This window comes from Chionomys nivalis, chromosome 20, assembly GCF_950005125.1.
Source record: "Chionomys nivalis chromosome 20, mChiNiv1.1, whole genome shotgun sequence".
Classification (NCBI taxonomy): Eukaryota; Metazoa; Chordata; class Mammalia; order Rodentia; family Cricetidae; genus Chionomys; species Chionomys nivalis.
In genome coordinates, this window is record NC_080105.1 from 48,622,555 (window position 1) to 48,639,332 (window position 16,778).

At 42.3% G+C, this 16,778-nt stretch overlaps 1 protein-coding gene across 5 annotated transcripts in view; it reads right to left on the minus strand.

Annotated features, from left to right (window-relative positions):
• Zmat4 (zinc finger matrin-type 4) overlaps positions 1-16,778 on the minus strand; it is a 349,005-nt gene that overhangs the window by 202,840 nt on the left and 129,387 nt on the right. For all 5 annotated transcript variants that reach the window (XM_057752101.1, XM_057752098.1, XM_057752100.1 and 2 more), the window contains one exon: positions 15,346-15,435. In XM_057752101.1, the coding sequence (XP_057608084.1) occupies positions 15,346-15,435 (90 nt within the window). The remainder of the gene's footprint in view (positions 1-15,345; positions 15,436-16,778) is intronic.

Genomic DNA, 16,778 nt, shown 5'->3' on the forward strand with positions numbered 1-16,778 from the left:
GCTTACCAGAAGTTTTTTTTCTTTTTGTTTTGTTTTGCTTTGTTTTTATTTTCATTTAGCTCTAGAAATTTTTCTTTCTTAATCCCCCCCCCACAGCCCATTCAACATGCAGTAGGGAGTTGTTTAGTCTCTATAATTCTGTGTGTGTTTACTAGAGATTTGTTTTCTGTCAATTGTAAGTTTTATTGCGTTATGGGCAGATGGGATACATGGAGACATTTCAATTTTTGTGAATTTTTGGAGATCTGTTTCATGTTTCAGGATGTGGTCTTTTTTTAGAGAAGTTTCCATGGTCCGCTGAGTAGAATGCTTGCTCTTCAGTAGTTGAGAATATTCTGCAGATAACTCTTAAGGAGATTCAATGTATGGTGTCATTGAATTTTGATGTTCTTATTTATTTATTTATTTATTGTCAGGTGGCCTGCCTATTGGAGAAAGTCGGGTATTAAAGCCACTTCCTATGAATGAGTTGATGTTAATCTGTGTCTTTAAATTCAGTAGCAGATATTTCTATGAAATTAGGTGCTCAGAGTATGGTGCATATATGTTTACGATAGTAATGTCTGCTTAATTAACTGTTCCTTTTTATCAGAATGAAGTCTTCCTTGTCCTTTCAGATTAGCTTAATACAAAGTCTATGTTGTTAGATATTAGGATATTAATGCCTGTTTACTCTCTCGTCTTCTTTGGAGTCTGTTATTTTACTCTAAGATAGTGCCTATCTTTAAAGTTAGGATGTTTTCTTGAGGACAACACATGGATTTTATCACTTTGTACATATATCCAGCCCGTGTCTATGATTATCATTTAAATGTGTGTTAGCTGCGGTCATTGTGTTGTGGTTGTGTTCTCAGTGGTGCTTTGTGCTTTAGCAATTATGACTTGACATTTCTTTCTATAGTCTCCTGGCTAGTCTCCTCATTCCTCTCTTCAGTCAAAATACTCTTTCCTGTATTTTCTGTAGGTTTTCTTTGCTAGATAGAATTTAGGCTGATTATATCCTGGAAATTTCTTTTTCCATCAACTATGGTAGATAGTTTTGCTGTGTTATTAGTCTAGGTTGGCCTTCATGGTCTTTTAAGACTTGGGATAAATTATTCCAGACTCTTCTTTTCAGTGAGAAATCTATAACTGCTATTCTAATGGGTTCTCCCTTATATATGGCATGTGAATTTTTGTTTCTAGCTTTCAATACTTTTCTTGTTTTGTATACTTAGTGTTTCATCAATGATATGACATGGGGATTTCTTTTTCTGGTTTTGTCTATATAGTGTTCTGTTTGTTCATCTCAATACATGCAGGAAGAGACTTTAGCAAAACCCAATATGACTTCATAATAGAGGAAAGATACTGAAGTACATGCAGGTGTGGTGTGGTGTGTGTGTGGGTGTGTATACAGAGTAAGTTATTCATGAGAAATACACATCTATCATCATCCTAAATAAAGAAAAATCTTGAAGCAACTTCACTAAAATCAGAACAAGACAGGAATGTCATTACTCCTTTTCAATATTGTGCTCAACTCTCTGGAACAATAAGGCTAGAGCAGAAAATTTAAGAGCTACAAATAGAGAAAGAAGTTAGACTGTCCTTATTTTTAGATGATACATTAGAACATATTAGATATTTTAGATTATACATTAGAGATCCACAAAAACTACAAGGAATTTTCTTGAAATGATAAACTCTGCAACAGGATACAGAAACAACTTGCACAAATCAAAACTTTTCTATACATCACCAACAGAGAGAAAGAGATCATGAACACAGTACATTCACAACAGAACTAAATAAAATAAAATGTCCAGGAATAAACATAGCCAAGGAAGCTAAGGACCCCTAAAATGAAAACTTCAAACTTCTGGAGAAAGGCACTAGAAAGTGGAAACACATTCTATGCTCCAGTAGAATTAATATTGTGAAAATGACCATTTACTAGTAGTAAAATGACCATTTTATCAAAAGCTATTAAAAATTCAAAGCAATAGGAATCAAAATCCCCATCTCATTCTTCACAGAAATAGAAAGAACTCTTCTAAAATTCATGTGGAAGCAGAAGAGACCAGACAGTTAAAATAGTTTTGAGCAAAAAGAACAATGCTGGAAGGATCACCATCCCAGGTCTTAAGATATTACAGAGCCATAGTAAAAATAATAATAATAAAACCAATATGATACTGGTACAGAAACAGGCATGCAAATCAACAGAATAAAACTGAAGATTCAAACATGAGTAAATGTTACTTCAGCCATTTAATATTTGACAGACATGACAAAAACATATTCATGTAAAAAAAACATAGCTTGAACAAATGGTGCTAGGAACACTGGATGTCCACATTCAGAAGAGTAGAATTAGACCTGTGTCTATCACATTGCTAGTTCCAAGTAGATCAAATTCCTAAATGTGAAGCTTGAAACTTCTAGAACCTAAGTAGTAGCCTACATGATATATGTGTAAGAAAGGACTTTCTGAACAGGATTCAGTTCACGCAAGAATTCAGGCCAACTATTGACAGAGGGGACTTCATAGAACCAAAATGCTTCTGCACAGCTAAAGAAACAATCAGGTGAAGAGGCAGCCCATAGGATTTGGGAGAATATTTTGCAAGTTATATATCTAGCAAGAATGATTAGTATCTAGAATATGTAAAAAGAAACTTAAAAGTAAAAAACAAAGGATAAGAAAATAAATAAACAGCAAACGTCCCATTCAAAAACTGACCTGGGAATCTGAACAGAGGGTTCTCAAATAAATGGAGAAAGGGAGCAATAAATAGCTCAAAAACATCCACCATTCCTAGCAATTAGGGAAACTGAAATCAAAATAACTTTTAGATTTCACTTAACGTAATCAGAATGGCAAAGATGAACAAAACAACAGACAACAAACACCGAAGGGGATGTGGGGAATAGGGTCCCTCATTCACCGCTGGTGGGACTGCAAACTGGCACAGCCACAGTGAAATCAGTGTAGAGAAGTCTCAAAAACCTAAAAACAAATACATCACGTGACCAGCCTTCCCACTGCTTGTCACATGTCTACAGGATGTGACACTACTCCACAGATACTGGCTCAGCCATGTTCTTATTCACAATAGCAATGAAATAGAAACAAACTAAATGTCCTTCAATGGATGAATGGACAATGGATGAAAATTTGGTGCATACACACTATGGAATATTCTTTAGCTGTCAGAGTAAAAATGAAATAAAATCTTCAGGTAAATGGGCGGAATGAGAATAAATCACATGGAGTGAGATAATCCAGATTCAGAAAGACAAATGCTGTATGTTATCTCTTTCTGAGGTTTTCTGATGTCAAATCTTCAGAGCCGAGTACATTCAAGAGCGACTGCAGAAAGCAAAGCAAGGTGGGGCCAGGGGCAACAGAGAGGGAAATATCAGGATACCAGTGATCTGAATAGAGAACTTGGCGTTTGTTTACATCACAGAGAATGGATGAGATTTTCCCTTCAAAGACACACAGAGATATATTTCCTCTAGGTAAGCCCTAATTCCTCGTGCTCCACTCAGTTATGAATCCAGGTCAGTGTTTCCTTGGTGAGGCCAGGTCCTTTGGGTCCTTTATGATACTGTCAGCTCTGATGACTTTGTCTCCAAAGCCTGCTGCTTTGAGGTCCAAGTCCACAGACACAGAAACTTGGCGAAACATTTCCCATTCAAATCTCCACACGAGGTCTTCCAAACGTGCAAAACGTTCAGGCTTTTGGCCAATAAACCTCAAACTCGGTGAGTGGAGAACACACTGGCACTGTCACCTGCGCCACCTGCACAGAGCATCGCTCTGAGTGCAGAGACACAAACCTGCCGGAGTGTGACACACCCTCCCAGTCCAACCCTAAAAACCATCTACTTCACACAGAGCAGGCAAACACATTCTGTGACGGACCAGACAGCGCATATTTTAGGTTCTCTGGGACATATGTTCACTGTCCCAGCTTTGAGATTGTGTGTCCATAGCATGTGAGCCGTCGGCTACATTATATAAAAGTGGCTACGTTCCCGTAACACTTTATTTGTGGACATTAAAATTTGAACTTAATCTAATTTTATACAGTACCATTGTCATCCTTCCTTTAACTTCACTCTAATGTTTAAAGATGTAAAAGTCATTCTCAGTTTGCAGACTCTGCATAAACAGGAAGTGCCTGAACTTGGCCAGTGGTTAATTCCTGCCTCCCGATTTAATATGGTGCAGAAATAACTGCTCTTTCATGCCTATTGATTGCCTAATTGCTCTTCAGATCTTCCAGAGAAGAGCAGCAGGCCCATCCCTAATAGAACCATAGAAGTTGCAAATAACACTGTTGAAAAAGACCCAGGAAATGGTGCTGTTCATCATGTCACAGCTTCTCCCTGGGACCTCAGTCCAGCGCCATGTCATTCCTCTGTAGAGGGTAAATCAGGAGAAAAAGTGATGTCACTGCAAGGTCCCTAGGATAAGGAGCACTCCTTTAAAAACAAAGCTCCTGGGTTCTTCTTAGAATACACACAGAAGATCCAGAGAAGGCCATGCACTGCTCTGCCACTAGGCTACGGGCAGAGTCACAACAAGAGCTAACGGGTGCTGCCAGTATAACTGGTGAGTATGGTGTCCATGAAAACACTGGAAATTCAGCAATGCTTGTCAATATTACAAACACGTTTTGATTGAGCAACCATACTTTTAGCAAATTCTCTCCCCCCTCTGTCTCTATGTCTGTTTCTCTGTGTTTCTGTCTCCATCTCTTTCTCACTCTGTGTGTGTGTGTGTAGTTTATACATGCAAGAGAGCATATACAGATGCAGATATAGATATAATCAACATGGCACGGCCATTCTGTGTGATAATGTGTCAGACTAAAAACCTAAATAGTTGTAGGTAACCACATAACTTTATGAGGCATCCTCACACACCATGGGATGCTACACAACGGTACATGTGTGGGCACATGTGTGAACACACATGACTGGTTCTCATGGTTTGTAATGTTATGGTTCATTGAGTCATTACAGACAGTGAATTAGCAAACTTTGAATCATCACTCCTCCAGGGAAATTTGTCTCTCACAAGCTCTACTTACATTGTTATGCACTGATCAATACGTAATTTGTTTTATACATGTTTCTGTTCTAAAAACACTTTATTTAGTATACATTATGGGCTTAGTCAAGACATGTGTTTTCTCCCTAAGGCATAGCATACCAGACAGTATTTCAAGTCAGGGCTCAGAGGCCACTTAAAATGCAAAAAAAGCAAAAATAAACTCAACCCAAATGCATAAAAATTGAAAAATATGGTACTATGTTGACTTTGAAAAAGATATCTGTGGCATAGGCTGATATTAAGAAGGCATTACCTCACTTGGGAACACAAATATCAGATGATTCAAATGTTCCCTAGGTTCCAGGCCTAAGACCAAGGCTAGAAGGCACCATTACTTTAAGCCTAATTACGGTCAACCTTACGATGACAGAAATGAATCTAAGAGGCAGTGGCTCACCTTAGAGACCAAGAAACAAATGCAAGTGAGAGGAAGGGGTTCATGAGGATATGACCAGCTTCCTCCAGATAGGCCCCACCACCTAGAGTTTCCACCTCCAAAAGTGATCACATTTTGACCCATTAATGTGATAATCTACTGATTGAGCTAGAACCAAAGGTCAAATCAATTTAAAAATCTGAGTTGTCAATCAAGCCTTTAGAACATGGCTTTGGGGGATCATTTTAGAGCTACACCGTAACAGTAGACAAATCTGCAAAAGGTACACACACACACACCCCTTTACCCTATATAGAATCAACTTCATAACATACAACACTAGATTTAAAAAAATCTCAAAAGTAAAACCGTTTGTACATCATGTAAACTATATAAAGCAAAAGGAAGATCTTTGTGAAGTTATGTAACTGGTGTATGCTGCTGACCGGATTTTCAATACAGCCTTCCCTCAATTACTTTCATGAATGTAGGTTCTCAGTTGACAATGAGTTTTAAATTCTCTATGATGTCCTCTTTTCAGTTTGGGTAAACAGTAAAATATGTAAACTAGTTCAAATGTATCCACTCAGTTATGAGAAGATGAAAGAATGAATACAGGAAACCCTCTGAAACAAAGTCAGGGAAACGCAGTTGGACAGAGACTCAATTTGGAGCAACGGTCTGAGCTCTTAAGGTCCAAATGAGGAGCAGAAGGAGGGAGAACATGAGCAAGGAAATCAGGACCACGAGGAATGCACCCACCCACTGTGACAGTGGATCTGATTTATTGGGAGCCCACCAAGGCCAGCTCGTCTGGGACTGAATAAGCATGGGTTGAAACTGGACTCTGAGCATGGCGGACAATGAAGGCTGATGAGAAGCCAAGGACAATGGCACTAGGTTTCGATCCTAATACATGAACTGGCTTTGTGGGAGCTTAGCCTGTTTAGACGCTCACCTTCCTGGACGTAGATAGAAGACCTTCGTCTTCCCACAGGGCAGAGAATTTGGACTGCTCTTCAGTATCGAGAGGGAGGGGGAATGGTGTGGGGGGTGGAGAAGAGGAGTGGGGATAGGGGGAGGGGAGTGGGGTGAGGGGGCAATATTTGGGAGGAGGGGAGGGAAATGGGAAACGGGGAGCAGGTGGAAATATTAATTAAAAAAGAATAAAAAAATAAACGGGATCTGGGCAACCAAGTGGGTCAGTCCATAAAACCATTTGTCACAGCTTGATGATCAAATCCCCATAAAGGAGGACAGAGAGAGCTGACTCCACCAAGTTGTCCTCTGACCTGCACACACGTGTGATGCATGCACGCACCTAGACACAGGCATCGTGCCTGTGTGTGAACATGAGAACATACGCACTAGTAATAAATAAAAATATTTCTCAAATAGAGTTGTATAATGAGAGTAGATTCTAATCCAGGTTATAGGAAAAGACAAAGGCACAGCAGGACTTGGTGGAGTACCACCTGTAATCCCAGTCTTTGGGAAGCTGAGGCAGGAGGATCATAGGTTTGAAGGCAGTCTGTGATTGATAGCTGAGACCATGGTGTGTGATGGGGGAACAAGTTGTCAATGCTATAGGGAGAATTGTCTATATTGCTTAGAGAACAGTAAAAAGAAATAGTGCTACCTATTCACAGGTCTAGAATAAAGAACCATTCATGCTTTCTAAAACCCTTTTGGAGAAACTCAAAACAAAGTTATAGGACCCTGGTGCAATTATTGTAATTATATGAAATTGGCTGTTTGGAGATGATCTGAAAAAACCTAGCCAACAGTCACAGTTGCTGTCAACAGAATGCCTGTGTCCCTTCAGAAACCATATACTTAAGCCATAATTGTGATCTCCAACGTGATGGTATTTGGAGAGGTAATCTGTGAAGTAACTCGGTTATTAGGGTGGAGCCCACACAGGAGAGATTAACATATTTAAAGGAGACACCAAAGTGTCAGCTCTCTACACTTCCCTCACCTCTGGTCCCAGCCATGGGAGGCTGCAGCCCTCCCTGGAAACCAAACTGTAAGAAATAAATTTCTGTTGCTTAAGCCCTCAGGCTGTGACGTTTTCCTCTATCAGTTGAAGCCAACTGGGGAAGGCCATCAGCTCTGCCCGTATGACAAGGCTGAACTACACCTGAGCCCACATTCATGGGAGACAGTAAGTCTCTCTTCCCCCATATCCAGGAAAGAGCTTGATGTAAAACCACACTTTCACTTGGAACTTGGGGAGGAGTGGGGATGACTGCTTAGCTAGCCCATGATGAGGCCAGACACAGCCCTCCAAGCTCCCACTCTCTGTCTCATAAATAATTAGCACCATTATTTGTACTCACAGTACAACTAGCTAAGGCCAACAGGTCACAAATCGGATCACTAGGACAAAATGCCAGTGACCTTAATTAAGGTGATTAAACTGTTGTCAAAATTCTTCTCCTTCGCCTGAACTGTGTCCTGCTCCGAAGCTAAACAATCAGCAGACCTTCTACCATGGGGGAGGGCAGGGGGGAGGATGCAGAACTCTTCATCCAACACCACTACAATGAGCCCTAACTACAAAGAAGCATGATCACAGTGAGTGCCCATCACAGCACCTTCCATCCACACACCCAGGACGTTCTAGCCTTGCGGTGCTTCGGCCTGCAAAAGAAAGCCCCTGCCTTCATTCTGATGATTATATTATCAAAATTTCAGCAGACAGTTGTGCATAAAGACCTTCCTTAGGTCCAAGTTTTTAGTTGGCACAGACTTTTTCCATGACCGTCATGGCCTGCACTTCCTTCTACACGTGCTTTGCCCACCCCCGAATACATGCCTCACCCTGCCAACAAACCCACCCTCCTACAGCACCCAACATTCTAGCCAGACTTCCCCAAATCCTCATGAGGATCAGGCAGAGCAGGAAGTGTGCTGAGGTGCAGCTCAGGTGACTTCACTGGGAGGAGACAGAACCTGCGCTGGAAGACATCAGAGAAAATAAAGCAAAGGTGCCCATGAAACCAAACTGTCACTGGCTAAACCTATGTGATTATTGCTTTGAGCAAAACTAACTTGATTTATAGGCAAGAAAGTCTCTACTCACAAAGCAAGACGCTCACCCACCATCATCTTCCTCACACAGTGAACAAGCAAGCTGCTCAGAACTCCTACAGAAGTTAGCCCCAACCTCGGGGCCAGGAATGTGTTGACCAGCTGTGAGCACAAACACAGTAACATCTGTGATTTCCTAAGGTAGGAGACTTGGGAGCTGACAGTGTAGCCCAGTGGTAGAGCATACGTTTAACCTGTGCAAGACTCTGGGTCATAATGTTCTTCACCCAAGAAAACACAACAGTTTGCCATCACCTGGTTCCCAAGTCATCTGCTCAGAAATTAGTAACAACAACAAAAAGCTGGAGGAAGGGGAGGCAATGCAGGAGGGAAGAGGGAGAAAGGAAAGGCGGAGGCAAAAGAGGAGGGGCGTGGCTCCTCATAATAAAAGTAAACAGAGAAGCTAGAAACATACTTCAAACAATGTATCCTAAGCATGTTCATGAAAACTCTATCCTATCGTGACCAAAGGCAAGCAACTTTCTTCCTAAAGCAATCAATTGAGAAAAGTTTAAGTTCTACTTGGTATATAGATTTCATTCTTTACTTTGAATATAAAAAACATTTTTAGTGTTTCAGTAACATATCTAATTACTCATAGTTTAGTGGTAACATCTTCATATATGTATAATGTGTCTGGATCTTATTTGCCTCTCTCACCCTGCTAATTCTTCTCTTCCTCCTAACTACTCTCCCTTTCCCCTTCTTATCTACAGAAGAAACATTCTATTGGAAATTTTTTTCAAAGGGTCTTTCTAAATAAATGTTGAATAAAAGTCACTGTGGGGCTAGAGAGATGACCCAGCAGTTAAGACCGCTGACTATTCTTCCAGAGGTCTCAGGTTTGATTCTCAGCACCTCCATTGAAACTACCATCTATAACTCCAGGTCCAGGGAATCCTATGCCTTTTTCTGGCCTCAGTGTGTAACATACAGGCACTTGGTAAAGAGAGATACATATATAAAAATAACCATACATATAAAATAATCAGTTATTAATTTTAAGTCAGTAGAGAGGATCTCATATAAAATAATCAGTTATTAATTTTAAGTCAGTAGGGAGGATCTTTGGAAGTCTCTGCCTCACTTGGTCCCCACAAGACATTACTTGCCTCGGTTGCTCTGTACAAGGGTCCACCTTGAGCAAGCCCCATACTCACACCAACCTTATCCAGTCCTCTAGAACTTTCTAAGTCTTGGGGAAGCAATAACTTCTCTGGTCACCTGCTTCATTAACATCAGGATGACACAGATGTACATTTAACTGTTTCACTTCCTTAAATATTCTTTTCCTCTCCAGGTGTGCAACAAGCCTCACGCTTCATCTTCATGTGTCCTTTGCAATGTACCCCTGTATGCACACATAGCAGAAGCCCCACAGAAATGGGCTGATTAACTGTGGGAGGCCCCAGAGGTCAGGAAATAATCCGAAGACAAAGAAGAAAAGTCTCCCTGCATGAATACTTTCCGTACTCTTCCTACTCTATCACGCTCTTTCACAAAAGGGAAGATTTTATTTGAGCCCCTTCACACTTCTGAAAGACAGGCAAGAGCAGTAATTACAGCCCCAGTTATAATCATAGTAATTAAGGTTTAGCAGTTCAAAACAATGTTATCGAACTAATATGCAGCAGAGCCAGGAACAGAACCCCGTCTCCTAACTCTGAGGTCTGGGAGGCCAAACACTCAGCGGGTGTGGAAATGCACCTGCCTTAAAATTTTCATTATGAACCTAGTTCGTACCACATTAAAAAAAAAAAAACATGTACAATACATGTTAGGGCTACAGGTGAAAGACTGCTATCTGTGCATACTAGTTCAGACATTCATATTCTATCTATCTATCAACTATTTATCATCTATCTCCCTAGTCTCCCCATCTCCCCATTTTTCCCTTTTTCTCCTCTCCCCCCTCACTGTCTTCAAACTCCCTATGTAACCAAGGATGAACCTAAATTCCCCATCCTCCTGCCTCCAGCTCCCAAGTGCTATGAACACAGACACATGCCACCACATTCAATTTCTCTCTCAGACTTTTGTTTCTAACACTGTATTTGATGAATAATCTCGCCTCCATATATATTCATGACCTTTTAGACGTGAGCTCTTATTTGGAAACAGGGTCTATACAGAAGTATTAAATGCCCTCTCTTAATATCCTTCTAGAAGATCAGAGTACAGAGAAAGAACCAGGCTCTGAACCAGCAACTGCAGCAGCCACCACAGACAGGAGGGAGGCAAGTAGCAGTGCTCACCTAGTCTTCAGGGGGAGAACTTTTTCCTCATCTAGAACTCTGGTCTGAAACTGCCCACTGTCCAGAGTGCTATCCATGCTAGCAATGCCTTGGGCCTCTCCTCTGTCTCCCTAAAGCTATGGCACACGTTGACCCCACACTCAGAAGCCCTCTCCACTTTTCTCAGTCGTTCACAGGAATTTGCTAGGTGTCGTCCGGCTTAGAAAGCCTAGCCTGAAGTAATTTCTCAGGGGCAACTGGAAATGCCTTCTCTGTGCTCAGGCGCTCTACAGAAGCAGAGCACACTGTGTTAATACATGAATGACAAATAGAAACTCCCTACCCCTTTGGAATGAGGGAGTGTCTAGTGCCTTCCAGCGTGCAGGGATGCATGGAAGCTGTCTCAGGAAGTAGCACGGGAAAGCTAGAGAACACACACAGGAGAGGAGCTCTCTTTGATTTTGTTTTCTCTTTTCCCAGACACGTCTCTGTCATTTACCAGCTGTGTGACTGGAGTCAAGTCATTCCATCTCTATAGTGTGGATAATGTCTGTCTCTCCCTTACACAGAGGTCGAGGGTGAACACTGCTAAGTGTGTCACCTGCTTAGAACATACGTGAGGAGAACATGGCAAGTGCCAGCTGCTATTGCACTTGTACCCGGGCAGCAGGTAGCATTGTTCCAGGTCAGGGCTCAACATTAATGCCAAAGGATAGAGGCAGCTTTGAGATGTTTTGGGGACAGGAGTGGGGGAAGTAGGGTAGCAAGCTCAGTGGTGACATGCCATGGCATATATATCATGACACATATATTTATTTTCACCTCAGTAATAAGAAAAGTCGAGATGAGACTGACACACCAACCTCAATTCCCATCTCAATTCCAAGATGACCGGGATCTGGAGGTCCTCAAGCCATGGCGAATGTTTCAGACCTCAAAGAAAGTATTCCCATGCATCCTCACCGCACTAACCAAGTACAAGCTTCACCCTTTACAGAGAACTATATAACTATATAAAAATATGTTGTTTACTTGGTAGTGATTGGCAGCTTTGATTGGCAGTTACTTATGCCTTTTGAGATTCAAAAGCAACAAACTCTAAATCCCAGTTTTCCTTAAAGAGCCGTTCCCGAAATAGATGTTTGCAGAGTCTGTGATCCATGGGGAGAAGATGATGAAAAGGCCAGCGGCGCAAGGCAGAGTCACTGTGGGTTAGTGCATCTCTCAAGCCCATTTGACGCCAGCGTGTCGGAAATTACTGAAAATGTCTTTAAGACAATCAGCTATAAAAATTTATTTCATATTTGATTTTACTCTTTGGCCTCAAAGGGAAATGCCCTGCTCTAAAATTTCAAGCAAAAGTGGTGGGGGCGTGGGGGATAGAAGCGCCAGCTGCAGAGTCTTAAGATCTTAAGAATAGGTATATGGAGGGGGTTTTAGGAAGCCAGAAATGCTGAAACAGGAGACAGAAATGGATGGAGGGTTTTAAAACCTAGGCTGTTCATTCTTCCATTCTACATGTGTAAGTGCCACAGATCCTCTTAGGGCTGCACCAGGAATCGGGGAGGGGAGAAGGAACAGGGAAGTCAGAAGACCTGTGCATCCCTCAGGGATCCAGGGTGCTGGCAGAGAGCTGGCCAGCAGGAAAGTGTGAGAACAAAGTGTTAAGCAAATATGAGTGACATTCCGTATGTAGCTGGGAGTTCGATGCTGCTGTTAACCTGTTACAGCCCTGTGGAAACGAGCAGAGACCCTCCAAGTGCAAGAGTTAGTTGATATATAAGTGCCTGATATACCACTGCACCAACCACCATCAGGCAGATTAAAGGGAGACTCAAAGGCAGGAAGAGAAGGAAGCTTTCTGTAGAAAACAAGGAAGCCTGAAGGCATGCCCTGATTCTAGTTGGCTGTGGGGGAAATTAGGGGAAGGTCAGCTAGAGGCAAAGCACCCCACGCCACTGTTAGGGGTGCATGCCTGCCATTCTCCGCTTGGCCCTAAACTGGCAGCAAGGAATGAAGATTAGGGATGCTTCAGCTGGGTGCCTCTTGTTATAGAGCTAATGTGTGGCTTCTTCAACCATTTTCAGAAAGAGCAATTCACCATCGTCTAAGTATGACAGCAGATTGTTCTCCTTGGCTGGACTATATACTACCTGTTGGGAGTCAGTCTTATCCTTTCCTATATGGGTTGGTCATTGACTATTATATATTCATTCCCTTGCTTTCTTAGTGTGAGTCTCTACAAGGCAAAGTTACTCCAAACAGCACATACTCTCAGAGCCCCAGACGGAAACTGAGACAGTTTCGGGACTACATGGAGCATATCAGAATATATAGTGGAAATGGCATATTTACCTGTGAAATGTACACAACGGGGTAACAAAACCACCAACTGTCTTCACCTAAAGCAGGTTTAGCTTGTTGCTTTTCTGTTTATGATTTGCTTTTGTGGTATGATTAATAAGTTATGGAAAATGATTTGATAAATCAATCATTGGTATATAAAAATTTTCCAAAACCCAGGGTACATGAGAGGGAAAGTTTTCTAAGGGGTATTAAGTAAAGAAGCCTTGAAAATTTTCCTTGTTCTTAAACCCAAATATCTCCCCTTCTATAACTGGTGTCCAAGGTTACTGGCCAGAGCCGAGCCCAAGTGAGGCAGATCATGGATCTACTCAGAGAGGCGAAGGCTGTGTCCTCCGGTCTACAAATACAAAGCCAGTCTGAGGCCCATTCCCTTTCAGTTCCTAGTCCTTAGCCTCCAAGAAGCTCATAAATATGTGCGACATTCATGATTATATATGGGAGTAATAAATAAATCTATCTCCAAATAGCTAGTTATCCAGCAGGCCTGAAGTTCACGATCTCCTGATTGTGAGAGTTGAGCACTCATGACTCCCAAGGAAGGATCCCGGTACCACCGCCAGGTTATTCTGAGAAATAAAAACCATTCTATACTACATGTTCATCAGCAGAAGGCATGATTTCAGTGTTGGAACAGGATTCTGAGGCCCCACAAAAGCTGAGCAAGGCTCCCTTTATCTGAAACTAAGTGGTTTTGACAGGCATGCAGCTAAGACACTGGCATCCTCTCCCTCCCTCCTGCACCCTTCTGATAAACTCCACTCATATCCCGGACCCAGCAAATGTTAGGCCCTCAGCAGCAAGTTTCTCCTAACTGGGACCTTCTGCAGGACTGCCCTACATTTTGTCTCTTGGGTTCTTTTCAAACACTGTTAGTAAACACAGTGTTATCAAAGCTAATCCTTATACATCATTAAGGCCTAACTACTCTCCCACTCTCTTGCCAGCACGTCTGCCCCACCTACTTGTCCCTTCATTATGCGATGTTGTACACTGTACGTTGCACACTGTACATCGTGTTTACCGATTCCTGTAACAGTCACAGGACCTAGTGAAGAAAGTATAATTATTTAATGTTCCACAGAGGTGACACAAGATCAATTACTTGTGTCAGATGCCAAGTGAAGAGCAGACTGAGTGAGTCCTGGACTCCAGCAGTTTGTAAACTTTCTGAGCCATCTTTTCCCTCAAACAAACTTTAAATGCTGCCCTGCCTGGTGGTGATGACAACTCCGGTGTCCAGGTCAGTCTACCTGCAATCAGATTATGCTACAGTGCTAAGTGGCATACGTGACATTGGTGTGAAGGAACCGCCCAAGGACGCTCCACCTTCAGGCACAAGAGTTTCTTGAATCTTTATTTTCTTCCCAGAGAATCTTCCATGGCTATGTCATGCAATATTTCTTCTAGGAATTACATATTTAAAAAAGGATCAAATCCCATATGCTAATTGCACTCAGTAATAATTCTATATCAGAGCCTCTCAGAACCCAGTGTTTAGTGTGTTCAATGTTCAGGGTTAGTATACAGGACCTCTGTAGCTGGAGGGTGAGGATGTTCCACACAGCAGACCCTCGCAAGAGAAAAAGCCTGGCTGGAATGAACCCGTGCTCTGACATTATACCTCAAATAGCCCCACAACGTTCAATGTCTTCCTAAGTAATTTCTTCCTAGGGTAAAGGGAGCCACTGATCAAAAAAGACTCTTCTGCAAAGAGTCTGTCTCTCTGCAGAAGATATGTACAGTCTTCATTATAAATTAATAGGCTGACATTCCATTCTACATAGCAGAAAAATCAAATATGTAAAGAACAAAGAATTTGGTATTTCTGGCAATGTTGCCCTTTAGGTCTCATCTTCCCACACTTTGTCTTTGGGGGCCTGTCTTCCTGTCACCCATGCTGGCTCTGTCCCAGCACCTCTGCACCTTCTTTCTCTGAAGGGTTCCAGAAAAACATCACCAAAAGCCTAGAGGTATTAGCAAGTTCTGGTAGGAAAGAAAAAGCGAGCCAACACACAGAAATCATTCCCCTCTGTTAACGGGGCCTGTAAATGAACATTATCTCTATTTTTTCAGTCTTGGCACTCAGTTAACACACCTACAATTATACACCTGCAAAATTCGTAGCAAATCACCCATGACATCACGTGGCCCCACATACTCACATTTTCGGCCCGGAGCCTCTTGGCAGGACACCCCCCATCCCTGGGGTGAAGCATGTAATAAAGCCGGACTTTGCTTGCATGTTTTCGACTCTGGGGAAGGAAAACAAAAGGAGAGATTATTAAAAGAGTAGCCTCTTGTGAGGAGAACTTGAAAATGCAGACAGCGACCACAAAGGCAAGATCTTCTCAGTAGAATGTAGTTCCTTGTGCTCCTGCAGAGTCCATAGGATTTCGCTTGAGGTAGACTGAATTAATCTAAGTTCCCAAGCCAATATCATTTCAGGATAAATGAAAACAGCAACCACGAGTTACAAGTCAGTTCACTTTATGCCATGTATTTGTCGTCAAAAGACGGGCAGGCAGAGGAAATTATGCACAGGTCAACTGTGATGAAGCGAGCATTCGAATGTTCACGTCTCCTGAGCTCAGATCTGGGGCATGGAGCCCCCACAGGTGTGTGGCATTAGCAGCAAGCCTGGCAACTACTCCGAGCTCAAGCGCCCTACAAGTAATACAAGTAAATAACTTCAGGTAAATGGGGAAGGTCTGTGCACCATTGACTGGCCCAAGGCCAGCAAGGAGAAATGCATCCCATCTTGGTTCTATTATCCCCAGCCCTGTGATCAAATGACCTAGGCCTGACTGCTATCACTTTGAAGAATATTGGAATGACTTCCATGCTCCCCCTGAATCAGGAAAGAGTGTAGTAAGAAAGCATTCCTGAAGTTTGGAGTCCCGGTCCCATCTCTAGCCCCTGCTCACTGCATGACGTCAGACCTACCACTGACCATTTAGTCTAAATGAATCTGATTTTTCTCCACATGCAAAATGAACACAATGCTATTACGGCTGTTGTGAGAACCAAATGAGATGATTTCACATGAAGTGCTCTGATTTCCACAACTCTGATTTTCTTCCATGGACCGCACCAGTTCCTAACCTCCTGTGGTCTCATCCTGCTCCCCTTTCCCGTCCCTTTACTTGGAGATTACATCCTTCTGGAGGCCTCTTTCTGCTCCACTCTGTCTTCATTCAGAGCAGAGCGCTAGCCGGCCTCCCAGATGATGGCTTACTCTTACTGATTGGCCACAAAGGCAAAGCGCTTTTGCAGTGAGCTGCATTTTGTTTGCCTGGAGCTCTATAAATCCTTTCGCCCTGCCGTCCTCATTCATCACCTTTTAATTCCATTATTCTGCCCAGAACAAGAAGACAACACTTCCTAACAGTCCCCGGACACTTTCCGAGGCCTTCAGGTGGGTTTAAACACAGCAACAGAGCATGGGAAATCTTACAAACGTATACATACCACAGTGTGGCTAGAAACACACTGGGGTCATCTCTAGGTTCCAGAGTGAGCCCTAATTAAGTTTGGCTGGAGTGTTTTCTTGACTGGAAATGATAGGATGGAGAACTAGAGACCTGTGAGGATGTCA